Source organism: Bombus vosnesenskii, unplaced genomic scaffold (genome assembly GCF_011952255.1).
Source record: "Bombus vosnesenskii isolate JDL3184/JDL3185 unplaced genomic scaffold, Bvos_JDL3184-5_v1.1 scf7180000013263, whole genome shotgun sequence".
NCBI lineage: Eukaryota > Metazoa > Arthropoda > Insecta > Hymenoptera > Apidae > Bombus > Bombus vosnesenskii.
Genome location: NW_022882923.1, coordinates 5,356,329 through 5,383,498, shown reverse-complemented (window position 1 = coordinate 5,383,498; position 27,170 = coordinate 5,356,329). Strand labels below are relative to the sequence as shown.

General features: G+C 33.1%; 3 protein-coding genes across 13 annotated transcripts; 2 read left to right on the top strand and 1 right to left on the bottom strand.

Moving 5' to 3' along the window:
• Window positions 1–1,958: 1,958 nt before the first annotated feature.
• Window positions 1,959–20,217, bottom strand: LOC117231632 (protein 4.1 homolog). Of its 8 annotated transcripts, none has more exons than XM_033490261.1 (15): window positions 20,048–20,217; window positions 9,897–10,069; window positions 9,659–9,806; window positions 9,276–9,570; window positions 8,859–9,197; window positions 8,597–8,769; window positions 8,339–8,478; window positions 7,449–7,535; window positions 6,189–6,914; window positions 4,610–4,813; window positions 4,005–4,112; window positions 3,719–3,829; window positions 3,112–3,216; window positions 2,271–2,480; window positions 1,959–2,201 (listed from the first exon to the last, which is right to left on the bottom strand). In XM_033490261.1, the coding sequence occupies exons 2-15, from the start codon at window positions 10,053–10,055 to the stop codon at window positions 2,022–2,024; spliced, it is 2,985 nt and encodes a 994-aa protein (XP_033346152.1). In that variant the 5' UTR covers window positions 10,056–10,069; window positions 20,048–20,217; the 3' UTR covers window positions 1,959–2,021. The 8 variants fall into 8 exon arrangements, with proteins under 8 accessions (XP_033346152.1, XP_033346159.1, XP_033346131.1 ...); XM_033490268.1 differs by having other exon boundaries at window positions 9,897–10,064; XM_033490240.1 differs by lacking the exon at window positions 20,048–20,217 and adding an exon at window positions 19,748–19,989.
• Window positions 20,218–20,666: 449 nt separating this feature from the next.
• Window positions 20,667–25,024, top strand: LOC117231664 (stromal membrane-associated protein 1). 4 transcript variants are annotated; one of them, XM_033490340.1, is made up of 10 exons: window positions 20,667–20,727; window positions 20,802–20,817; window positions 20,986–21,126; window positions 21,722–21,855; window positions 21,957–22,124; window positions 22,211–22,415; window positions 22,495–22,770; window positions 22,867–23,153; window positions 23,231–23,377; window positions 23,450–25,024. In XM_033490340.1, the coding sequence occupies exons 3-10, from the start codon at window positions 21,009–21,011 to the stop codon at window positions 23,567–23,569; spliced, it is 1,455 nt and encodes a 484-aa protein (XP_033346231.1). In that variant the 5' UTR covers window positions 20,667–20,727; window positions 20,802–20,817; window positions 20,986–21,008; the 3' UTR covers window positions 23,570–25,024. The 4 variants fall into 4 exon arrangements, with proteins under 4 accessions (XP_033346231.1, XP_033346222.1, XP_033346214.1 ...); XM_033490331.1 differs by having other exon boundaries at window positions 20,673–20,817; XM_033490323.1 differs by having other exon boundaries at window positions 20,687–20,817; window positions 20,908–21,126.
• A 105-nt stretch (window positions 25,025–25,129) lies between these two features.
• LOC117231702 (40S ribosomal protein S28) lies at window positions 25,130–26,602 on the top strand. Its single transcript, XM_033490377.1, has 2 exons — window positions 25,130–25,689; window positions 25,769–26,602. The coding sequence occupies exon 1, from the start codon at window positions 25,423–25,425 to the stop codon at window positions 25,618–25,620; it is 198 nt and encodes a 65-aa protein (XP_033346268.1). The 5' UTR covers window positions 25,130–25,422; the 3' UTR covers window positions 25,621–25,689; window positions 25,769–26,602.
• Window positions 26,603–27,170: the final 568 nt, after the last annotated feature.

The following is a 27,170-nucleotide window of genomic DNA, read 5'->3' as shown; positions in this document are numbered from 1 at the left end:
AATGACATAATACAATATAACAATACTGACTGGTACTGTACATGGACAAAGTTCACAATCACTAAGAAAAGATATAATAAATATAAACAGCTATTAAACTAATGTATATGTAAATATTTCTTTCACTTTATTATGTATTAGGTAAAAAGTAGAAAAGTAAAAAAGATTTTTTTATTATTAGCATGTGAAACATATTTTTTAGTACCATAAAATAAATGCTTTGTGCAAAATGCAAACGTAATATATAGTGACATTTTTTAATCAACACTTGAAAGAACAAAGGTATAAACAAGCCTCCTACAGTGTGACATGCATATTTTAATGTTGCTTCATAATTGATGCATGTACAATATATATACGTATATATTATTCACACATAAATATATGAAGCAGCGGTATGTATTAATATTTATAACATTATATATTTATATAGCTTTATTTTTGCAAAGTATAACTTGCATCTTAATAATTTTATTGTAAATTCAGGTTATCAGCCTTTCCTCCTTCTTAGCAATATCTATGTGTTGTTCATACAAAAATTAAATAACCTATTAAACAAATAAAATCTTATATGAACTTGTAGTCTTAAAACTACAAAAGTTACAGCTAAATTTAGACATATACGCTGACCAATGCATCATAGCTCTTGGTATGAAGTTACATACATATGATTTTTTATCTTAATATTACTAATAAATCTTATAATCTTTGAAGTATATTTTGAAAATCTACATAGTTTCCAAATACATATTTTTAAATTATTAAATAAAAGATGTATACAATAGCAATGTTAACAATGTGTATCTCCTTTCAATTTACATTGCTGGATAATAATACTATAAGTTACAGGAAACTTTGTAGATTTCTATTTTCTTTTCCAAATAATCATAAATGTTTGTGTACATGTACATATATATAATATATATATATGTATTTATTTTAATGTATATATTAATATTTCATAGTTAGAGAAATCTGACTTTGTCATACAGTAAACATTATGTAATATCCACTTTGAAAAAAATATGTCACAAATAATTAACATATACAAAAAATTATTGCAAAAAAGCTACATTTAAATCATACGAAGCCTTGTAAAAAAATTTTGTATGTCTCTTACTTAGATATTATAAGTCTTCCACTGTTACTTTCTATATATTCTTCTCCAAGTGACTTATATATATATATATATATATATATAATAATGTTCATATAGTTTAAACGCATATTAATGTAAACGCATATTACAGTTACATATGCTTGACTTGTCAAAACGTTTTTTAAGATGTTTTAATTGTTATGTTTTTTATTATATTAGGCTCATAGACGAAGTCTTAAAATTAGAAATTTAAATTACAACAGAAAATCTGCAAAAGATGTTAAAAAATTAAGCTTTTGAATATTCCTCTAATATTGTTGAACAAGATTTGAACATTATTTAAACGAACTTTATATGAATAGCTTAATATGCTTATTACATGAGACATCGCGTGAATATCATGATTTTGTTCGCTGTGAAGCAGTGATGTAAGTTTGTGGGCACTCTGTCATATTTTTATAGTTATAAACAAATTAGCTTTTGTTTACATATATATATATAGCTATGTATACATAATATGTTTAATATATATTTATGTTTTTGAGTATGTAAATAATACATACTTTGAATATGAACACTGCTGTTTATGGTACAACGTACCATGACATCTTTTTGTAAGAACTTGATTTTTAATCAAGTTGAAGCTCGTGACATTGAACAACATTTGTTATAAGAAATGTTTCTTATATATTAAATGATAAATGTTGCTTTAATTAGCCTTTTATATGATAAAATGGTTAATTAAATGTTGGCAATAGCAAAAACTAAGTCAAATCATTTGCCATTCATTGTATATCCAAGATATACATAATATATATATATCAATTTAATTTTTTATTTTATCTTTTTTAAAATTACGAGCATTATATCTTTTAGACAAAGAGTGCCCTTCTTACAAAGGTGATTTTTGATGCATTACAAGTTACTGCGCTGTTTGCTGTTGAATTTCTATCTTTTCTACTGTCATATCAGGGTTCATTGCCGTTGCCTCTTGAATTGCTTCTGCCAAAGCTCGATCATGATCAATCGGATCGCCATCTGATTGTATCGTAATTTTTTGTTCTACACGAGTTTCTACAACTCCATCTCTTTCAGTTTTATACTGAAAATGCAATCACGTATGCACTTAACAGATACTAACAATTAAAAATTAAAAAATTTCGAATCTTACCGTTATAGTTTCAACAGTGCGAGTTTTACTGGATATTGTCTGAGAACTAACTATTTCCCCGGTTGCACTGTACATACCATCTTCACTTTCAACAGCTACCTTTCTAGTTTCAGTTGCTACTAGTGGAACTGTGGTAGTTGTTGTTACATTATTTTCTGGCTCTCCTTTGTAAACATGCGTTTCTGTTTCAACAACACCAGCTGGATCACCCTGAATTAAATTTATAAAATGATATTTCTGTCTCTTTCTCTCTCTCTCTATCTCTTCTCAGAAAGAAGAGTTCAAAAATATATCTAATGCAAAAATAATATACTGAACAGTTATATTGCAGTATATTACTGTACAATTATATTAATATATTACAAGTATAAATACATTAAATAATACAAAGAACCAAAGCATTATTAAAGTATAGAATTTATGTTACTTTTATTGATTAATGCCTTTTGTTTATACCTTAATTGTTAATACCTTAAAACCAGTGCCTTTGAAATAATGAGTAGATTAGGTTTTTTACTATGATTTTATGAATATCATTTTTATGTTCCCATGAATATCAACAAATGAGTATCAGTGTAAAATGGATATTGATTAAAAGTATATGATATATCTGTGTATAATCTAAATAATATATAATCTATATGAAAAAATTGGCGTTAATAGTTTACTAATTATTCTAAGAATTTTTATCCATTATAGGACATATTTCTTGTACAGTAAACATATTTAAGCATGTACCTTTGTGAAGATTCATCCTCAGAACTAAATTTTCTAAATTCTCAAAAAATTTTGTTTCTAAAAGAATATAACTTTTTAGTAATTTTCAATCCTAAAAATTTACCTGATAATATTGGTTGTAGAAAGCCTGTTGATCATCTTCAAGGTCAATTGGAGTACCTGAATCATCACTGCTTGAACTGGATGTACTGAGCCTTCGTGAGAACAGCTACACCATGCAATGTGTTAACCAAGCCGGCAAAATTAATTACAAAAATAAAAAAATAATTAAATAAAAAATAGCACTGGTTAAACTTTATTAGTCAACCAATATCCTGAATGAATTAAGTATTATTGATATACTAAACTTATGATCCCTTTGTTTAAACATATGATACCGTGATATGCTTACTAAATGTGCATGATTCTTATTTATCAATATGTATATTACACAAAAAATGAATATTATACACTTAAAATTAAGTATATGTTATAAAAACCAAAAAGCTTCATGATATTACCCGAATTTCCGTAAATATTAAAGAAAATTATTTAAATATATATGTGCAATGACCATATTACTAACATGGAACATATTCTAAATGATTTAATGTTAGGATCAATCAAAACACGGTATGTGATTATTATCACTTACATAAATGCTTACATGCTTCATCCATTAGTGGTGAGCTTGATATATTTAGCATTTTAAGCTGTTAATGAATCATTACCTGTTCACCAGAAAGTACATGACTTGTTGTTCGAACTTCTTGAGTTACCACTCTCTGTTCTTGTCTTGTTGCACTGGTTGCCGTTGTATGTGCTACAGTTTTTTCCTCTACCTAATATAAAAAAAATATAAAAAAATAATTCTAGCTTTATAGAAAAAAATATGATGAAATATATATAAGAGTTAAAAATATTTGCATACAACATATGAACAAGTAGAGTAAAATTGCAATCAAATAAGCAGGTCATCTAAAACTTTTTAAGAACATGAATAATAACATTACAAACCTGACTGGTTTTCTGATTTTTTTCAAGATCTTCATGCATTGTAGCAGTGCGTGTAGTAACAGCTGTTGCTGTCATGTATGGGGTCCTACCATCATCTGATGCCTCTGCCTAAATACAACTACAAGGTAACTAATGTCTTATAATAAAGCAGCAATATGTATGTACATATAAAATTATAGTAAATAGAGGAATATTAGTAAGTTACATATTTATATATTTTTTCAAGATAATAAAAAATTTCTTTGTTCAAAAATCACATTTGCTACTTATATTAATGACATATATTTCTTACATGCAGTATTTAAATAATTAATATCTAAGAATCATATAACAATGTCTACAGTCTATCTATATCATAAGACTACTCACAATATACCATAATATATCATTCAATAAATATCATTCAAACAGTTCAATAAGCTGGGATAAATAGAAATTTAATCAAGGAATATGGATACTATAAATTGTTTTAAAATCATAAGAAGAAGCTAAATAAAAAGTACTAAAAAAAAAGAGAAAAAATGAAAATATCTAATTTTTTGACAATATCTTTTCCTTTACTTTATGTATCTTAATATCATGGATAGTTTTAAAAGTTTCATCACCTTATTAATTTGTGTAGAAACAGTTACTTGGCCTGTGCCTCCAGGTGTAAGATCTTCTACTTTTTCTTCTATGTTTTGTGTCACACCTTCTTGATCCTTCACTACAGATTGTTTAGTTGTGGTTTTCACTATTGTTGGGGTAGTGCTTGAAGTTAAAATTTTCTTCGTTTTTGAAGAAAATGGTTTTATTACATCCCGTATATCCTTTAAAATAGTATAGTATAATGTAGAACTAGAAGAGTCAAAGGACGAAGATGACACAGAAGAATCTGTGTCAGAAAAGTAAATAGGACAATTCTTGAATCAAAAATCAAGTATGGAAGAGACGAAAAATACCTCAGAGTTGCCACAATTACAAAGAAATCGAAATTCCTCCAATTAGAAGATCGTTTACTTAAACTTTTGTATGAAAGAAACAGAGTTGTATCTGAAGTTTGCAATTAGCGACTACTAACTACTGCAGGTGAGGAAGATTTGGCTTTAATTATGTGCCTGATGAAGAGAAAAAAGTACTAAGTAGTATTAACAGAAAAAAGAAAATCCAAAGAATCTGGAACTCCTCTTTCAGATCTCCTAGTCTCAATTATGTGGAATCTATAGAATCGAGTGAACAGTAAATACCAAACATTAATAAGAACGCACCAGTAATGTTTATTGGACATTATGTCTGTTGCACACTAATAAGAAAGTGCTAATTACCAACCAAGTATGGTGTTTATTAATACTTTAAATTTTATGAAGGAACTTTGACATTTTATTACCTCCAGATGGTTTGAAAGTAGATGTTATTCATACCAAGAATGATAAACCATTAGATCAAAATAAACTCAAATTAGAAAATCAATAGGGATATATTACAACTAAAATTGATAAATCGTAAATCAAGAAATTAGGGGCGTAAAAAGGAATTCATTGAAGATGAGATATATAATATAGTTCTAATACTCAATCAACATTTAGTGAAAACACATACTAATAAAGGAAGGACAAATTTTAGGGAAAAATGGAGCAGCAATACAATGTGGCAAATTAAATACTCTAAATTGTTTATGCAAATATCATACAGTGCAAATAGAACCTATAGTGAAACTTCATTCATCTGAACCCATTAAAGGGAACCAACAGTTCACATAATTGGATTGTTCATTATAACATTTCAAAATTTCATTTATTGGAACAAAATTCTAGGTAATGTCCAATGAACACATTGAATACTAGGTAAATTTTGTATGTTTTGCTTAAAGCGCCAAAATACTATGACATACTTTATTAAAAAATAAAATTATTTAAATACTTTATGATGTATTTAATACTTTGTGTATCAGTTGCGTATCAGATAATCTTCATAGCATTCAACATTACTTATCTTACATTATTTTACATTTATTATTAATAGAACACCACGTTAATTATCTACAATTAATTATCTAGACTACTTCTGAGTGCTACTCCAATTATATAAACATCTATAACAATTCATAAATAGTGAAAATAATCAATAAAAAAGAATCCTATTATTCCTATTATATGAAGTTTATCCCCCAACGTGTTCAGATAAATGAAATTCTACTGTACTTACCTTTATTTTGTCTTTCTTTTCTTTATCTATCTTTTCTGACGTTTCCTTGTCTTTCTTTTCTAACGATTCCCTATCTTTTTTTTCTAGCATTTCCTTATCTCTTTTTTCTGGCGTTTCCTTGCCTTTCTTTTCTGACATTTCCTTGCTTTTCTTTTCTGGCGTTTCACTGTCTTTCTTTTCAAACATATCCTTGTCTTTCTTTTCTAACTGTTCCTTATCTTTCTTTTCAGACATATCCTTGTCTTTCTTTTCTGACATTTCCTTGTCTTTCTTTTCTGAAATTTCCTTGTCTTTCTTTTCTAACATTTCCTTTTCTTTTTTTTTCAATTCCTTTTTACTGAGTGGCTTTATTTCGTTGTTGTCAAGAGTAGCACTTTTTTCTAGCATTTCCTTATCTTTCTTTTTTAAATCTCTCTTAGTGAGTGACTTTAATTCATCAATAAAAGCGCTTCTTTCTGGTGTTTCCTTTTCTTTCTTTTTCAATTCTTTTTTACTAGGTGACTTTATTTCGTTCTTATCACTTTTTTCTAATGTTTCCTTATCTTTCTTTTTCGATTCTTTTTTATTGGGTGACTTCACGTCGTTGTTATCAATAATAGCACTTTCATTTATTAAATCAGAATTGTTGAGATCATTATGATTTTCCTTTTCGCTTTCGTTTTTCTTATCCTTCTTCTTCTTAAATAGACCACCGGGCGGTAGGACCGCAATTCCTCCGACCGGTTTCTATAAGTAAATTTATAGTCACACATCGCTTCATGCAATAAGCACGATTCAGTTCTATCGCTATGCTATTATAAACTACGTATTTCACATTCTCTTAGCGTATATTTCATGCTGGATAACTAATTACGGTCTGCGCTCTCAAAAAAATATCAGTTGTTAATTTTTTTAGATGAATATACTTTCCTGAAGAATTTACTTGTATCTATGGTACATTTCTTTGCTTGAATGTTTCTTGACATAAATTATTATATAAAGTGATCGTTATGTGCATGCTAACATAAGCATTAGCGCAGTTTAATAGCTTATTAAAATATTTGCGCCTGCGTATGCTCATGTGATGTATGATAAAAGAAATTTTAAAAAATTTGAGAAATTCAACTTTGAGGCGATGGCCGTATAATGTTTGCAAAAAATAAATAAAAGATAGCAACATGCACCGAAAAAAAAGGAAAACACCAAATGGTCACATACATTAATATAGATAAAAGTATGTTGGTTAATGCATGACAGTATGTTCCAGGTGAAATTCTATACCTTTTTGCCACGATCTGCATCATATTCTCCTTCCAGACTACTGGTACTGCTAGCTGATGTTGTTCCAGCACTTGTTTTGCGTGAGAGCTACCGGTGTTAGTTAGGTGTCAGTTAGTTTTTATGGTTGAAGCACTAGGATGTGAATATTGAATTCAAATTTGTGAAATTAAATTATTACATACAAATGCCATGTGTTCAATTTCCGATAATAATTGTAAGATAAAACTTTATAAAATCTACACATTTCTAAGTTTCTTGCATAAAAGTATTTCAAGTCCATATGAATATATACAAGTTAATTAACCAAATATTATGTAGAATGGATAGAAACAATATTAAGTTTGGCTTTCCTATTAAGTTTTTAACTTAACATGTGCAATTTTTAATTCAAGTTAATTAACTTGCATGTGCATTATTCAACTTGTTTTGATAATTTTGGAGTAAACGTATTAGATATCTAATGCATTCAACTATCTCTAATACATGGCACACAAAAACTTATCAACATGCCATGTCTACAGATATTATCCGTTTGACTTAAAAACAATAGTGCATAATGATTAATTCCAACTTTTTATGAAATATGTTATCTCTTGCTTATACGTGAACCAATTGATGTTCTACAATTTCTCCGTTGTATAATGTAATTAGGATTTCAATAGTACTTAAAAAGAATGATTATATATGATAACAATAAAGGTAATTAATTACTTGAACTTATTATTATACAATAAACTCTTTAGAAAAAAGCTTTGTTTGAAAGCGTAGACCGCAGAAATATTGCCTTTAAAAGAATTTCTCGTGGAATAATTTTCAATTTGCATGACGATTCCATGCATCCTCTACTAACTATTACTATGTTTGATATATTTAAATGTATTCTTTTTTACCTTTTCTTTCTGTTTTTTTATTGGACTAGGCCGTTGATCTATATGCTCCATGTCAGGAATCATTTCAGGTTCATAGCTCATTGTATGCCTCTTACTTGGTTCTGAACCATAAGATTCAACTTGTTTAGGACCCCCTAACGCTGTATAATGCACACATACCTTTCAAAATCTTAAAGTGATAACTTTGCGACAAAAGTGTCAAAACGGCACTGGCTGCATATTACGTCTAAAGTTAATAAGTATCAGAAGTCTTTTTACCATCCATACTACGAGATGTAGGACGACGACCACTTAAAGATCTTTCGAATTGTGGAGGTTGTCTATCAATGGGAGTCTTCTTTGTCTCGTAGTGAGTTCTTCCTGAATATCGGAAACGAGAACCCAGATGTGGTATCAAACCGACTTTCTTTACAGGCTCAGGACTCATGAGCCTAAAAAATGTGTATATTACTTTATCTTATACTTTACCTTTATTCATATATTTTATGCTACTTAAAATCATTATTAAATAATTATTCACCTGAAGAAAGTATGGTGTTCTACACATACTTTCCATAACTTTTTCGCAGCTCTATGGTTAGCTAATTTGAAACCAATCGTCGATTCAAATTGCTCAAATTCACCCGGCCTAATCTTTATGTAAAAGTTATGCCTTTTGTACGAGATTTTTAGTATCTTTGGCCAAGCAAACCTATTGATTCTTAATCGATCCCTATAGACGAGAAGACCCGATGAACATACACCTAACATTATATCCACGCCCTCAGAATCTTTAGCAGGATGAAGATCAACTCCATACATCGCTAACTTTTTTGCATTTTCGAGATAATGGAGTTCTGCTTCCGCGGGTGTTTGACCTCTAAAAATTAGTCAAATTTTCTTTATTATTAATTCTACTATCATTTGGATAAATGGCTAATCATTAAACGAGACTAACTTATGCGTTTTATGAAGGTCCATTACTTTCTCCACTAACTCTGGAGTCTGATTAGGGGCAAATTTGAAATCCTTTAAATATGTACGGCCATGCTCGTCTGGGTCGTAATCTCCGACTTCTGATTGAACTAAATATGAACCTAGAAGAGCGTGAGTTACAAACGAACACGGCAAACGGCCTGTGATAATATCGTTTCTAATTTGAAGGCATAGCTGATAACGAGTTATGTCTTCTTGTAATTGGGCTGGGTCCGGAGGATAAAACTTCACCTCGAAATTAAATTTCCATGGTTCGTCTGCAGAGATAAAACCAACATAAATTGCTTCCAACAATGATATCACATAATATACGAGGAAAAAGAAAGAGAAAAGAAGACTACGTACTTTTCACAAATTTCGCGATTCTTTTATCCAGATCTAACCAGTTTCGCAAATCGTGTCTGTCCTCGTAAATAAGGCCAAAATAATCCTTCTCCATCAAATTCATACTCTGACATATCATGTCAAGTAATTCTTGGCCTTTCGCCTTCCTCTGGAACAAAATCAATTTCTCATACGGTTTTCGTCAACGTCGAGGAAACTCATTCTCCTGGAAGGATGAAAGAAAAATTTGATAGCTTACATCTATGTGGAAGTCTTTCACGGTTCCATCTAGCAAAGTGATTCTTGCAAGAGCTGTTTTGCCTTTGCTCACTGGGCTTTTGGTCGGCGAGTTTGTTCCAGTCCCATTTTCTGCCGTTACCTCTGGTTGACTACCAGCGGACTTCTGTTCCTCCGGCATATTTCAATCCTGTGCTAAGAAGATTTGCGCGTGTTAATCCATGTTATATAGCAGGTTCCTTACTTTGCTATCAACGACGCATGGATTAATCCTCTAAATAGATCTGCTTTCTTAATCGTCAACTACATCGAAGAAATAATATTGCGTGTTGGTTCAGTGTATTCGAGTATAGATCCCGTCTAGACCAGAGGGTGCCATGTAGAGAAATAATCAATATTTGCCGGAGCTCTTCGAGTTACACATACCCCGGTCTATAAAACACCTCAACTCTTATCTCGTTAACTATAAGGAAAATATCAGGAAAAAAGAAATAACATTAAAGACAACGAAGTATGTACTTTGAAATTATTTACTACTTTATACAAGTGTATAATTTGAATGAGATCTTCCGCAATAAAAACTCATTTCTTTCTTGTAACGATCTGAACGTTTGCTCGTTTTATCATCTAATGCATATACGCAACATGCTCGCTTCTATCTTCGAGGTCTCCAGACAGTAAGAGGAAAACATTGTAGATAGAATGTACTGTTACATCGAGTACCTAGATCCCAACGGCGCGAGTTTCTACAACGTCTAGGATCCGCCAGTATCGGCATACGCCAAAGAAAGATACTACTAGACAAATGATTTCGTAAAAAGTTTGAGAACAAGTTGCAGTTACGTGCAACAGAGACACGTGTGCGCATTTGTCACAGGTCGTTCGCCTTCTGAGCGAGACAGATAGAAGGTAATACACGTCCACGCAAGATATCTCGATACAAAGCCAATAAACCGGCGATATTTATAACACCAAGCCTACCAAAATACACAAGCCAGGTATTGTTAGACGCGATAAAGTTGCTATAAAAATATCGCGTCTGTTCAACAATCAATCGAAGAGAACGTGTTTCGAGCGTAGAATCGATGGTAAAGGGTTTCGAATAAAAAAGCATCGAGCGTAAAAATCCTTCGAAATCCAGAATTGATCTTTTCCAAGTAAAACGTAGCCATGAAAATAATGTGCAGCATGACCCTGACCGACGCGGTCTGCTGAGACCATATACATAGTATTCAAATCGACGAGCACAGGTCTGTAGCTCTGAGCATAGTCCCTTATGCAATGCCGGAGAGCAAATAGTAATTCAACCTCAATTGGAATCAGAGACATACTAGGACGCCGTTCGTCGTTGCAAATACCATTAGTGCAGCCTTGCTGCAAGAGAACGAGCGAAAAAATGCACTCGCAGTGATTCCCCGAAGTTTTCGCGATAGTTTGAGGAGCCGAGAGCGTCCCATGAGTCACGCACGAGCAAATACACAAAGGGAAAGACCCGCGTGCATTATCATTAAAACGGAAATCACGGTTTAACGTTCAATTCTGTCCGAATATCTCGTTACACAGACACGCAACCATCGATCCCAACAAAAGAGTAATTACATAAATCTGAACTCTGTCGCGTTGTTGCGTAACGTTACAACTGAACAGCGAGCAAAAAAAAAAAAAAATGAAAAAAAGAAAGAGTAAACTCCTTTGGCAACTATACTCTGACATAAAATAGAAGAAACTTCCTGCATCACAGATTTTATTAGACAAATGATAAAATTAGTCGTGTGGTACAGAGACAGGTGCGATGCATTGAATATCTATGATTCAACGGTATTCAACTTTTAAATACAACACGTAGAGATCATAGAAATCGTGCTGGAATTCATAGAAATAGAGATACGTGGCGGTGCAAGTTCGACAAGTCTGATGTCGTCATCGCTGGAAGCAGACGTCCTTTACAGTACTCTTTACTCCTTACTGCACGATGAAGTAATATCTCGGTTAACAGGCACAATGACGTGTTCACCAATATTATACATATATACGTATACATATACACTCTAATAAGATCGACCAGGTTAAAGCCTTGACTAAGTGAATCAACGATATTCCAGAAATGCTAGGTAAGAGACGTGGTTTTCAACCGTCTGCGCAGGCCACGTTCCAGACCGCGATAGATACCAAAGAAACATTGGAAACTTAAAACGGACAGCATAGATTCACGAGACACGTAGAAGAAACCGGTCGATCGTCTCGTTTTGCTAACGGGTCAGCTGAAAGTTTAAAGGCCTGTTGAATGGAGCGAGCCGGTTTGAAAGAATTCGGTTTTTTCGTCGACGTCGCGAAGAGATGCTTTCAAGAAACGCGTGGGTTTCATTTGGCCGTGTGCGTCAAAGAGTTTTATTGTAAACGAGGGTCGCGTGATCCACGACACACGCCCACGACTATCGTGTACACACGTTCGGTGAGACCGAGTGGACAACCGTCTCATCCTCCATAAGCATTAAAGAGCTATCGTCTTTAATGAATGAATTCATACCTCTTGAGATACGGCGGCGCAGAATTACTTTCGAGGCGCGTTGCTCCACCTTGATAAAAATAGATGAGATCGAAGTTCTGACCGGTTGCACGGAATTATTTATTTCATCTGCGAGACTGAAATTTACTAAAGTTTGCGCAAATTCCTAAATGATGCGGTAATGGAAGAAAATACGAGACAGAAAGTTAGTATATCTGATTGAAAAAATCAATTACTATTCAAACGACAAGTAAACATGCAAAAACTTTTCTATGAAATTAGAGTCAAGAAATAGCTTTTTAATCTTCGGTCGCGACCTTCACCTTTACCTATAGATGTTCGCAGCCTTGTCACTATTTTGCTAGCCACTACTTTGCTATTTCATTAAATCACCAGTTTGTTTAAATTTGCCTTTGCAAATTGTTCTTTGCACTTTTGCTCTAAACTTCTCATGTATTTATTTGTTGAAGTTTCTTTACAATCGAAGATACTTAAATGCTGAAATTTCCAAAATTCTCCGTTGAATTGCACTAATGAAATAAAAATTCAAACTCCTCTCAGAAACGAGTAATCTATAGCTAAGATTAATGAAACATACGAGAAATGAAAGGATACCCATATGCATTGTATCATAATTCCCAATTAACGAAACTTTAACGGAAGGCAATACATCGTTTTAGTAATTTAACTATCAAGGTGTACCACATGGAATACCGAGGCACGCAGTTAACGAATCGACGAAACCATACCGCAAACTGTACTCGCGGAAGAGCACGAAGCGCAGAGGATGTCATTAGAAAACACGTCAGCTTTGCATATGCATGCACCACAGGGTTTATTAACCCAATGGTGGTGGTACTTCGTAACTGTACGTGAATGAATACACGGTGCTCCAACTCGAGCACAAGTGGACCCGATCGTTTCAAATGCCGGCATTTAAATCCCTTGTGTCGACGTCGACTTCTACCTAATACGAGTTTCCGGTTCGCGTGTGAGACATTGTGTCCTCGACGAATCGATAAAAATGCACGTGGTTCTTCCAGAGACACGAGAGGCGAGTATCAACCTCCGTTAGGGAATGTTTGATCGATCGACGTTTCAACGAGCGATATTTAAATCATACGAATCTCTGATTATCTCTATCATGACAAATCGCTTGGTTCCTGTAAATTTATATTCTAATCTTAATGCCCTGATAAAATTCAGAAGTTTATGATAAAAGGCGTTGAGTTGATCATTGCGACTTGAGAGTAGCTCATTTGCCAGCTCGCAATTTTCCGGCCGGTGAGTGGTAACAAACGACTGCTGAAGTATGGCCAAACTTATGGCTACTAACCATGCAACTGATACGACTAGAAAGAGAAAAAGGAACTCTGCTTGTCCTCCTGCCAACCACCTGATCTCCCAGGAGGTAAAAAAATTCGATGCGTTACGAAAATGCACCACTTGTTACTACACTGTGAATATTTTAAGCTGCTCTTAATACACAAACATATAGATACAAAATATCTAACGTGAAACAAATCTCTGCTCAAGTACCAGCTCGTTCATTTTGTTCATAATAATGTAAATTTACGTAAACGCACTTTACTACCTTTCGCACTTTACTACCTTTCGTCAACTGCGATTCTCTTCCAAGAAAGTTTTTAGGAAGATTTTTTACGATGTCTCTAAGAAATTTAGATCTCAACCAGAAAGCAGACCTGCTGCTCGCCTCAGGAGAATCTGACGTCGAGGGAGATTAACGAGTAGAACGAATCTCTCGCGCGTGAAAATTATGGTGAAGGGGAAGAAAGAATCAGAGCTCGTTTTCGCGAGAAACGATGGAGTGACGGTGACTTTTCATAGTGATAGAGACAGACGCAGATTTAACCGTAGAGTCGATTCGTTCGCGAGGGTGCGTACACAATTTAAGAGAATTTTTATCGGTGTCGTGCAGACGCGTCCCGCTTCACCGATCGAAAACAACGGGGTTCCCGTGCGTTTATCTCCCTCTCTCGTTCAACCCTTTCTTTCATCGCGTTCGCAGCGGCATTCATCGTAGGTCTTCCTCTGTCGCGAGTTTCAATGGTAGGAATTGCAGGGGTGAGAAGACAAGAGCAGGGGAAACAGACACAGAGGGCGAGGAAGATTCTTTGATGCGTGAAATTAAAGGTCTGAAAGCTGTAAAAACGTCGTCGAAAATTTTACCAACCAGGATATACCGATTCTTCTCTCCTTCTCTCGTTCGTTCAAATCAGACCTACGAATTTTACCCTACGCTGTTTTCCGCTGGTTGCAAGTAGATTTATTCAGTCGAAGGAGCAAGCAAACGCCTCGCCTCGTAATTTCAACTGGCGAAATTAACCAGCAATTACGTTCTCGAGCTAAAGAATAAGCGACCTCGTGTGCGTTAGATTGGAGAATGAGTGAAAGGTTCGAACTTTAATTAAACACCGCGCTACGACTCCCTCGTGTATTTTTACACGAGGATTCGTTTACAAGTGTTCAAAGAGGAGTCTGTTACGTGTGCGTAGAATTAAAAGCTCGAGAGCTCGTTCACGACGAAAACGTGTAATACAGCCTCGATCGCGTGTTACACACCATGCCGTATGAGTCATCTTTAATTTTGATCACTATACAATTTTAGAAGAATTTCAAGAACGTTAGTACAAATATTATATATGTCAGTATGCCACTTATGTTCCAGTATGTGTAAAGAACAACCAGTTTTTACTGAATTCGTTGAATTTTCACGACGACAATAGAATTTCTTTGTACAAACGTAAACGCAATCGTAAACGAGCAGTCTTTCCGTTTTGTTTTCTGGGTTCACAGTGATTTGGTGCCAACAATGGCAATGGCCTTTTTTTACGGCCACTTTTTCCCCGCGTAAACTGAGATAATTGGCCGTGTCCTACCATAACGCTACGATGCTGTTACTCTGCATCGTTATTGCGCTCTGCTTTTTCATGGTTAAATCGTTCCCTGTTCCCAGTGCGCGCCTTCACTCGCGGAATATTTATTCCAAGTTGCCCGTTAGTGAAAAGTTTTCCGATCTGAAAATCTCTCACGACCCTAATTCCGTGCCCTTTCTTCGTGGAAACACAGAAGTGTTCCATTCTTGCAAAACTGTGCACATCTCGCGTGCTAGAAATTTTTCAGCTTTAATAAAATTCGACATACATACGTATAATAATCTTATCGTAACATCTACTTAAATTATACATGTGAGTCTTCAGGAAGCTAATCCAATCGACCCCATTCAATTTTTCTAATCAATTCTAATCAATTTCTATTAATTTCTTAATTTAATTAGATTTCTAGAGCCAGCTTTTTGTTTCATATCATATTGTAAAGTTAGAAAAGTACGATAATCTATGCGCAAGATACGACGAGGCAAAAACTATTCTAAATTGCTTATTAAATTGCTTAAATTCTTATAACTTAGACTGATCTAAAGGCTTTAGATATTGTAAGTAAGGTTGCTTGAATGCAAACCATTCCAACTCGACTATCTGAACTCGTATGATCATAAACTTGAAGTCAACTTATTGAATTCACCGAGCATCTTCAATTCAAGTAACTTGACTAACTGAACGAGGCTTTGCGTGTCACGGGGATTCGCCGAAGAGAAAATATTCTCAACGATTAGATGCGCCAAGCGGCCATGACGGAAATAGAAAAAGCGAAAGAAAGAAAGCACGTATCTCGTTGATTATTACATGCGCGATTTAATCAAGGGATACAAGCGTTGGTAAAACGTATGGTAGATATATTCTGTGAACATGGTGTAACCCATAAAATGCCCGATAGAATATATATATATACAGGGTGGTTGGTAACTGGTGGTACAAGCGGAAAGGGGGTGATTCTACGCGAAAAAAGAAGTCGAAAATATAGAACAAAAATTTTTCGTTTGAGGCTTTGTTTTCCAGAAAATCGACTTTGAATTTTCGCTCGGTACGCGTGCACTTTATCGCGTCTCTTTATAACGGATTTCACTGTAGATCGTTGTCTCGATGGAGAAATTAAAAAAAAAAATTAAAAAAAATTTTTATTCTATATTTTCGACTTCTTTTTTCGCGTAGAATCACCCCCTTTCCGCTTGTACCACCAGTTACCAACCACCCTGTATATAAGAATATAAATCGGTGGTGAATATACAAACTAAGAATACGATGTGTTTTAAGCGCGCGTTGTTACTCTACATGTTGCTTTGAATGTCGTACGTGAAGGATTTTCACGAACGACTATTTAAGTTGATCACAAATTACAGTGCCAATCATAGTACAGCGGAGCACGTGACGATCGTAGATCGTAGCCACGCCTTGTTCGCATTTATCTTTCGTGTTTCTTTCGCGCGGGGAACGCCAATACTTCCGGCGATTGCTTTACGGAAGACAGATACATACATAGTACGCGAGTGCCAGCCAGCCGTACAATTAAATTTTACGTGAATCGGCCAACCACGCGGAATATATACGCTACTATGCTAACAGGTGTGATACGCCTGAAACTGTTAGATACTATTATTATATCATACGAACTAATATGGATTCACGTGTTTCAATTTTTATTGAATATGGAAATTCTTGATAAGAATACCGACTGAGTGTCAATAGACTGATAAAAGTGTCTGATAATAGCACCGATTATCGTTCGCGATGAATGCTACTCATTCTCCGACGTACCGATCGACCAACCAATCGCGCGTTACTTATTTACTCGATATAACAACAAATTGATATATGAATTTTTATGAGCAATCGTTGGCTTGCGAACGGCTTTTTCTGAATGGTTTCTCTTTGTGTTCATACTGAATCTTTACTACTAAAAATAATCGTGTTTTAAATTCAAGTGATTTTAATTAACTGAACTTATATAACTTATAGCTTGAAGTTATTTAAGTTCATCAAACACTTTCGATTCGAATAACTTGACTAATCTGAACTAAATTTCGTGTACTTTCTAAACCTGAACTACCTAATCCTTTTACACAATTACAAAGTAGATCACTCTTCTTATATTTACATTTCTTTAACAAACATTTTATTTCGAACAAGCTGTACAAAACGCAATGCCTCTTATTTTGATAATGTTTTGCAAAGTATATAACTAAAAATCTGTCCATCGATTTGCTATCAATTTGAGAATTTCAATAGTCAAGACATTTGAACGGGATTTGTGTCATAGTTCACGTGCACGCAGCTCCGTGTGTATGGGAGAAAGCCACATTATACGGTGTATTTCACCGGTGTGTAAGCTCAGTTCCCCCAAGTTCATTGTAACTTTGGTCGTGTCGTGTATCACCTCCTATCAACGTCACACCTCCCTACACGCATCGCTCGTGAATATACTTCCTTGCTCTGGTTAACGGGTATGCATCGTTTGAGGCAATAATCCTAAATACACGCTGGTATCTATACTTACATTGGTTAATCTACGTGTTAGCTAGTCTCCGCTACTATGTATAATTTGAACCGATTAGAATGATCGAAATATTTCTTTGATTTCATGTTGTCACATAAAATGGAATAATCTGTATCACGCATACGAAGAAAATTTTATAACGCGAAGAATAGTTGTCGTTGCAGAGAGTTTTAAGAACGTATGCATATATGTACGTATGTGGATTGAAATGCAGAAAAGAAAGCTCCGATCGATCATTGGCAAGAGCTAGAAACGCAACCGGGCTAATGGATGTTTCGAAAAGCTGGCATTTCTGCGACAAAGTGCATAATTGACCTAATTGATCGTAACAAGCGTTCGCCGGCAAAATGACGAAATTGCAAAGCTCGAACAAAAGGTCTCGTAGAAGGTAAAATCATATGAGTGATCGATGTCATCTAAAGCAACAAAATTCTTCCGTACTATCTGATGACTTATATGTAGATATTAATTTTGTTATCTATATCAATTTTTAGAAATTAATTCTATCGTGCCATACTATTCTACAGTATGTAGCTCTAATAGCAATAAAATCATTTGTTAAAAACATTCATAGTTTTAGAATAATTTGAGTGACAATCTATACAAATCTAACGTATAATTTTAAATCATAGATTCCAAAGGCTATAGATTTTCGATAAAAGAACCAGCAGATAATTCAAAACTTTATCAAGTTCGACAAATCACTGGAAATTTCCTTGTTTGATTGAATCTACGGTACAAAGTAAGAGAGAGAGAAAGAGAGAGTGTGCATGGCAAAGTACCAAGCGTGTGGCACACTTCGGGAAAGCACTTTAGCCTCAGGGTCGCGCATGAAAGCGGGAATGATACGATAATGGAAATAAATTGCACGGTGTTATTTAAAATTTGTCAATTATTCTCGGTTTAGTGACAGCATAATTTTCTTAATTTTCGTTCAACGCCGATTTCCAACGGATTCTGCGCGTCTCGTATCACGACTCACAAAAAAATGGATGATACATAGTCTTTCTGACGAAATACGATACATGGCACACAAAGAATGTATTCAATCTTGACTCTATCGATTCCATTTGTCTGTCAAAATTCTTAGATTACTTTAATCGAATAGTTTCTGGTAAACAGCGATATATCATTATACAACCTAACAAATTTTGTTACAAATTCAACACTAGATATAGCAAACTTGTTGAAATGGTAAGACTATGGTCTTTGCAATTACTAAAAATATACAGGTGTATTTGGTAAAGTATACATATTGAATTTTACTAAGACAGACACAGGATTGTGACTATATGCTTATTTATTTTCATTAAACCGTCTCGATCTAAATTGTATCTGTATAGCATATCTTTTTTAGTATACAGATCAATAGTTTTAGTTTAGTTTTTAAACACTGCTTCACATGCTGCACGATGTAATATTCATGCAATTTAAGAAAAACACTACGATAGTAGATATAAACATTGTATCGGAAATTTCTATCAACCGGACCAAGCAGATGTTTCCGTATACTGTTGATTGAAACATATATATATGTAGAGTACGAAATATTTACGTATCAATATCTTCGACATTTTTAGTAATATGTATAACAGTGGATAGATGTTATTCTTTCCATTATATACTTTGACATCACTGGAGATTATGTGAATAATACATATTCTTTTTACAATATCAACTTTTATACAAAAATTCAATGAGACATTCGTAATAAAATGACAGAAATTTAATCACTATGTAACAGTCGATATATACATATATACTTCTGTAAAATGATAGTAAACATTGGTATTTAAAAACATGCATTCTAGTTCATCGGCATTAAGTTGAAAACTGTATAAATTTGTTACTAATTTCATGTCTAATATCTTAAAATGATTTAATACTGTCGAAGAAAACCTTGTTATAGTGTGTCACGAAAGTAATAAATGAAATCTGAAAACTAATAAACTTACCTATAGGATATAGACGCGATCTTTTCTTAAATAATGCACCACGATGAGAAAATCAGAGATAAAGATATAATAAGAAAAAATGTACACAGGGTAGAAGCACTAATTGTTTTTTTCCCCAGCAGATAACGGATTACTTCCTACCATAAGCACATAAACAACTCTTGTTCCAATTCCACCGACGGCTACGAATACGAAACAGGTCCGTCGAATCGCGGGGCGACGCTGGATGCGGCCACGGCCCATACTCGCACCATTTTCAAATAGTCCCCTCACGAGTACAAATATTTATTGCTTACGTACCTTAATATTTCCCAATTCTTCGCACAGCGAGCAATCACAGTTCATAGAAAATGCAACTGGATTAGAAAATTTCCGTGATAACAACGCACTATTTAATTCAAACCGTGAGCACAACGAATATGGAACTGCTTTCAATGTCCTTACGCGCGAGTCAATATGGCTGACTACGTAGGAAAATCAGTTTCTCTTATGACGCAATCAAGCGAGTACGCCCCGGTTTAGACACATTTTCTCCACTAGATAGCAGCAGCTGAGCTGTAATCTTAACGGCCGGTAAAAAAATTCCAACAGTCGATAAATAAAGAAACCATTTTCTCATTTTTGTGTCAGATGCGTGATGTTACCTATTTGATGTAGAATAAGATTACGACGTTAGTAGCGATTGGAATTAAAATTAAGGAGCTATCCTACAATTGTTTAACGATTTTATAACGATATTTTATCGGTACATTGAAATAATCATTGAAAGCGAAACTAAACCACTAACTACTAATAAAAGGATTAGAAATCCCCTAAATCGTATGATACAAAATACATTGAATGTTAGATATATGTCGTCTGTGTTATAATGAAGCACATGTTGAATTTACATATATACGAATTGATTACGTGGCTTATCGATAGAGCAGTAGAGTATATACTTGCTTACTTGAATTATAGTGACTACACGATTCAAAAAGGTATCGATAGATAGAAACACGAGATAGATGTTAGAGTCGTTATCGTTGACGATCTACTCATTATTTCGTTTCAGATATTAGAACGAGAGTGTAAGTACAATCGAATAGAATTCTTTCAACTACATGACGTTTCTGTGAGTAACGAATTGAACTATCGGGGGCGTTCGCTGACCATTACAGCATACTACTTGACGGTTCTCGTATGTGGTATGTGTCCAGCATTGTAAGAAGAAAACATTGTTTTGGGTCTGTGTGCAGGAAAACCTCGTCACTGTATAGAAATGACGTCCCGCCTGGAAAAAGAACGTTCCAAGCAAATACAAGAAAAATGTCAAAATCTTTTGATACAAATGCTACGTGATGAGGATAATAAGTATTGTGTCGACTGCGATGCAAAAGGTTCGTGCGTCAATTGTATATTTTCTAGCGATGTCTTGTTTCCTTTCGACCGATGAACCCCCATTATTCTATCCACTCCCTGCAAATATTACAAAATTGTATTTTATATGTATATTCATCTAAGTCATGGATATTGATTTGAAAACGACCTAGTTCCGCCTAGTAAGACATTATAGATTTTTAATTCCTCTGTGACAAAACCTTAGATGACAGCGATTACGAGTGAACGTCACCGTGGTTTCCTCGTTATTCGTTCTTTATTCGTATACTTACTTGTTCTCCTTTTTTCTGTGAATCTCTAATAAAGAACTTTTCAGACAAGTGACACTTACCATTCCTTATCATTTCCTTATTTCGTGTATTTTATATATCAATAAACCTTTAAATAACCTGAATCTTTAATTGCTTCATTTTACGTCAAATTTCTGTTAAATCTTATGGTATATACGCTCTTATTATGGTATATACGCTCTGTACAAATAAAATTTTATGGCACTGTATTTCTTTATCTATATTGTTAAATATTGTTTAAAAATTAAGTACAAATATGTTTTTTATTGTATGCACTAGTTCCACATTTATGTATGTTTCATAGGACCAAGATGGGCTAGTTGGAATCTAGGTATATTCTTGTGTATTCGTTGTGCTGGAATACATAGAAATCTTGGAGTTCATATAAGTAAAGTAAAATCTGTTAACTTAGATACATGGACACCAGAACAAGTAGTGGTATGTTTATAGCTATATCTTTATTTCATAGGTTCTAATCATGAACATTATTTATAATACAAGTATAACATATGATAAATGTAACACATTTTTATTTTTAGAGTTTACAACAAATGGGTAACTCCCGTGCAAGAGCAGTTTATGAAGCAAATCTTCCAGATAGTTTTCGAAGACCTCAAACTGTTTGTAGTCTTGAAAGTTTTATTCGTGCAAAGTATGAACATAAAAAATATATAGCCAGGGAATGGGTACCACCTCCTTTACCAAAGGTAACACTATCACATTTAAAAAAATCAACTGCTCTTAAAGTATAATAAAAATTCAAATACAAATAAATTCTTTAATAAATGTGTAGGTCAACTGGGATAAAGAGCTTGATGAAGAAGCAGAAAGACAACGTAGGAGGAAAAAGGAAAATTCCAAAACTTCAAATAATCAAGCTATACTTCCACCTGTAAAAAAACCAGAAGTAGTGCCTCAGTTGCCAAAACCTAAAAGTTCTGTTAGTCCTAAACCTAATAGAGCAAATAATTCTGCAACTCTAGACCTATTGGGCTTAGGTATATATTTCTTCCCTTAGATTTCAATAATGATATTAAATGTAACTTATATTTCTAAAGATACACAAATTTTTAATAGATGCTCCAGCACAAAATCAAACAAGTGTAAATGGTGCTGGAGATGATATATTTTCCTCCTTTTTATCTGCACCTCCAGCTTCAGTAGCTTCAACAAGTAATAGTACTTCTAATACAACTACAAATGCATCAACAACAATCAGTAAAAGTGAAGAAGAAAGTTTTTTCGATCAACCAGCACCATCACCTCAAGAAAAAAATAAAATGTCCAAAGACAGTATTTTAGCCTTGTATGGTACACCAAGTAATCAACAATCAGCAATGTTTGCAGTTTCTGGTATACACACATTTGCTAATTTAAATACACCACTGAGTTTGAAATATGGATACAATTTTTATTTTGTATTTTTTGTAATTGTATTTCATGTTTTAGGTGGAATGTACGCTCAACAATCTACCGTTCAGTATAATCAAATACCAACTGTAGCACCATTTGGTCAACAAACTAATTTTCCAAATCAACAAAGTTCCTTGACTCAACTTCCCACCCAGATGTCTGTTACACCTAATCAACTACCTATCACCCAGAATCAAATTACAGTGAATTCTACTTCATTAGGACCAGTAGCATCAAATACTTTAGGGAACTGTTTACATGTAGGCCAGATAAATCAGATGAATGGTGTACCTAACCCTGCGATTACAATGCAATCCCAGATGGTACATAAATTTGTGTGTGGCAAGCTACACATATTGGAGTTATTTGTCGATAAACTAATTGTTTTGTGTATTGTTAGGTGATGCAATTAGGACAGTCTAATATTAATAGTAATAATGGTTGGAGTGGAATGTTAACACAAAATCTTCAACCAGCTCCTGGTAGCAATCCTTTTTTCAATTTAACGTCTCAACAACAGCAACAATCTGTTACATTTAGCCCACAGGTATATAAATTTGTTACTTATATGCAAATATAAATTCTTGTAATGACAATGATGACTATATTTACATTTCAGTTGCCACAACAAATGGCACAACTCTCTTTAGGTGGCACGAATTTTTCAAGTACCCCAGGGAAATCTACTGCTACAACTACACTTCCTGGACAAACGCTTTCCACCAATTTATGGCAGTAAAAGTCTTATGGATATTATTAGTTGATTGATTATTCCATTCAGTGTTGTACACTAGTGTCGAATGTTTGTTATCCAACATGATTAAATTTCCATATTAGTTTGGAAATCTCTGGGATATAACAAAAGAAAGACACAAATGAAGAGTACTCGAATACTGTCATTTTTGAAAAGTAATTCGTGAATGCATACAGTATTTTGAGCCTAAAAGGTTTTTCTTCTAAAGCTTAGCTAGCTTTCAACGTTATTGTTGGAAAAGTGGGAACTACAAATAAAAACGAATTTTTGACTGATTATAAAGAGTTGTTCATGACGTACAGTATATATGTATTTGACAATGTAATTGTATTATTTGCTAAAAATGGGTGCTTTTGTATTCACGATGAATGTATGCCAGGGTCCACTTTCATTATAGCAAACTATTTCATTATACTTAAACAAGTACAAGCATCCTTAGTACGATAAGCATAGTTTGCGGCATAGTTCATTTTTACCCCAAAACATAAAGGAAAATCAGATATATAACAGATTTCACGGACTATTAAAGTTCTTTGATAAATTATATATCAAAGACTACTTTACTTAAACAGTGACCTTTCTCGTTACAAAAGCAGATTTATTTTCTAGCATAATGTTGTAATGTTTCTATGTAATCAAAATGTATTGAATGTTTTAAAGTTTGTTTGCTACCTTTATGTCCTATTAATACTGATTTATGTAAAAACTGGAAAAACTATGTCTTGTGTTTTCAAGAGTTAACGATATTGTTATTATTTCAATAGTGTGTTGCTTGGAGCGCTAAACTGCAACGTTGATCGTAGATTAAGGAACATTTTAGACCTTAATATTCTTTAGCAAGTATTATTAATACGTCTTGTCAAAATGTATTTAGTGTTTTTGTTAATATCTAATGGCAGAGACTTAACCAACTAAACATATTATCTACACTTTGATTCTTATAGCATACATGAAATACTGCAAAAACTTATGATTTTAAATTTTATGCATTTAGAACTAAATTTTAATTACGATTGATTGTTTGATGAGAATTAAAATTCTATGTAAAACAGGTTTGGATGTTTGCCTGTTGAAAAATTATGTAATTTATTACCGTACAATATGATAAATATTCAAACTTGACAATAAGTTCTAAACATGTTATCCGTCACAGTCATGTTTTATTGAATTTAATTTTTATCTTATCAAGTAATATGTACTTGACATGTAGTTGAAGAAAAGATGCATGATACAAATGTAAAAAGATTTTTTTATGTAATTTTATAAATAATTATGAACTGTCGTACAATCTAAATTAATTAGGATTTGCGACTTGCTGTTGCAACGAGAAAAATTAACATATTGTAAAACTGATATAAGTACAAATACACGTTGTCAAAATATAGAAAAAAAATGTATAATGTATAATTTATAAAACTTCAATAACAATTGAGCAATCAATCAATCTTTAAATGTTTTCAATCCTATGATAACTAAATGAAATAATAATATCAAGCAATAGTTATAACATTTTCGTTATTACTTTTAAATTACACGTGGTAACATTGAAAACGCCATCTACGTATTATAGATTAATAGACAGATTACATTAATTATTTATGTTTAAGACAATGAAATAATTCTTATCTTTACAAAATACACGTTCTATATCACTAACTATATAGTTATATTTTTTTACATTAACCATTATCATTTAAAATTTTCTAAATTAAATTCAATGATACTACTGGAGAAGCTCGCCGGAAGTTGCTATCTTTACTGGACTGCGAAGCGAGAAAAATTCCTTCATTTGCGTAGAACCTTTCTTTGGTATCGCATCAAAGCCACGTGAGACAATAATGGATAAACCAGTAGTTTTGGCACGCGTTATAAAAGTCTTAGGAAGAACCGGCTCACAAGGCCAGTGCACGCAAGTTAAAGTTGAATTTCTAGGCGAACAGAATAGACAGATCATCAGAAACGTGAAAGGCCCGGTACGAGAAGGTGATTTACTAACCTTGCTGGAGTCTGAACGTGAAGCAAGAAGACTTCGATGAGTAAAAGTTTTGTTAGTCCTAAACCTAACAGAGCAAATAATTCTGCAACTCTAGCTCTATTGGTCTTAGGTATATATTTCTTCCTTTGCATTTCAATAATCCTATTAAATGTAGCTTATATTTCTAAAGATACGCAAATTTTTAATAGGTGCTCAAGCAAAAAATCAAACAAAGAAAAACAGTGCTGAAGATGATATATTTTCCTCCTTTTCATCTGCACCTCCAGCTTCAGTAACTTCAAGAAGTAATGGTACTTCTAATACAACTACAAATGCATCAACAACGATCAGTAAAAGTGAAGAAGAAAGTTTTTTCGATCAACTAGCACCATCACCTCAAGAAAAAAATAAAACGTCCAAAAACAGTATTTTAGTATTGTATGTATATAATTTTATTATTTGCTAAAGATGGGTGCTTTTGTATTCACAATGAATGTATGCAAGGGTCCACTTTCATTATAGCAAACTATTTCATTATATTTAAACAAGTACAAGCATCCTTAGTACGATAAGCATAGTTTGCGACATAGTTCATTTTTACCCCAAAACATAAAGGAAAATCATGTATTTAACAGTTTTCATGGACTATTAAAGTTCTTCGATAAATTATATATCAAAGACTACTTTACTTAAACAGTGACCTTTCTCGTTACAAAAGCAGATTTATTTTCTAGCATAATGTTGTAATGTTTCTATGTAATCAAAATGTATTGAATGTTTTAAAGTTTGTTTGCTACCTTTATGTCCTATTAATACTGATTTATGTAAAAACTGGAAAAACTATGTCTTGTGTTTTCAAGAGTTAACGATATTGTTATTATTTCAATAGTGTGTTGCTTGGAGCGCTAAACTGCAACGTTGATCGTAGATTAAGGAACATTTTAGACCTTAATATTCTTTAGCAAGTATTATTAATACGTCTTGTCAAAATGTATTTAGTGTTTTTGTTAATATCTAATGGCAGAGACTTAACCAACTAAACATATTATCTACACTTTGATTCTTATAGCATACATGAAATACTGCAAAAACTTATGATTTTAAATTTTATGCATTTAGAACTAAATTTTAATTATGATTGATTGTTTGATGAGAATTAAAATTCTATGATTTATTACCGTACAGTATGATAATTAATTCAAACTTGACAATAAGTTCTAAACATGTTATTCGTCACAGTCATGTTTTATTGAATTTAATTTTTATCTTATCAAGTAATATGTACTTGACATGTAGTTGAAGAAAAGATGCATGATACAAATGTAAAAAGATATTTTTATGTAATTTTATAAATAATTATGAACTGTCGTACAATCTAAATTAATTAGGATTTGCGACTTGCTGTTGCAACGAGAAAAATTAACATATTGTAAAACTGATATAAGTACAAATACACGTTGTCAAAATATAGAAAAAAAATGTATAATGTATAATTTATAAAACTTCAATAACAATTGAGTAATCAATCAATCTTTAAATGTTTTCAGTCCTATGATAACTAAATGAAATAATAATATCAAGCAATAGTTATAACATTTTCGTTATTACTTT

Coding starts and splice junctions, on each gene's coding strand:
- LOC117231632 (XM_033490261.1), bottom strand. CDS start 10,055: ATGCCGGAGGAACAGAAGTCCGCTGGTAGTCAACCAGAGGTAACGGCA. Junction 9,571..9,658: donor AATCGCGAAATTTGTGAAAA/GTACGTAGTCTT, acceptor TTATCTCTGCAG/ACGAACCATGGAAATTTAAT. Junction 3,830..4,004: donor AAAATCAGAAAACCAGTCAG/GTTTGTAATGTT, acceptor TTTTTATATTAG/GTAGAGGAAAAAACTGTAGC.
- LOC117231664 (XM_033490340.1), top strand. CDS start 21,009: ATGACGTCCCGCCTGGAAAAAGAACGTTCCAAGCAAATACAAGAAAAA. Junction 21,127..21,721: donor TGTCGACTGCGATGCAAAAG/GTTCGTGCGTCA, acceptor TATGTTTCATAG/GACCAAGATGGGCTAGTTGG. Junction 22,416..22,494: donor TCTAGACCTATTGGGCTTAG/GTATATATTTCT, acceptor AATTTTTAATAG/ATGCTCCAGCACAAAATCAA.
- LOC117231702 (XM_033490377.1), top strand. CDS start 25,423: ATGGATAAACCAGTAGTTTTGGCACGCGTTATAAAAGTCTTAGGAAGA.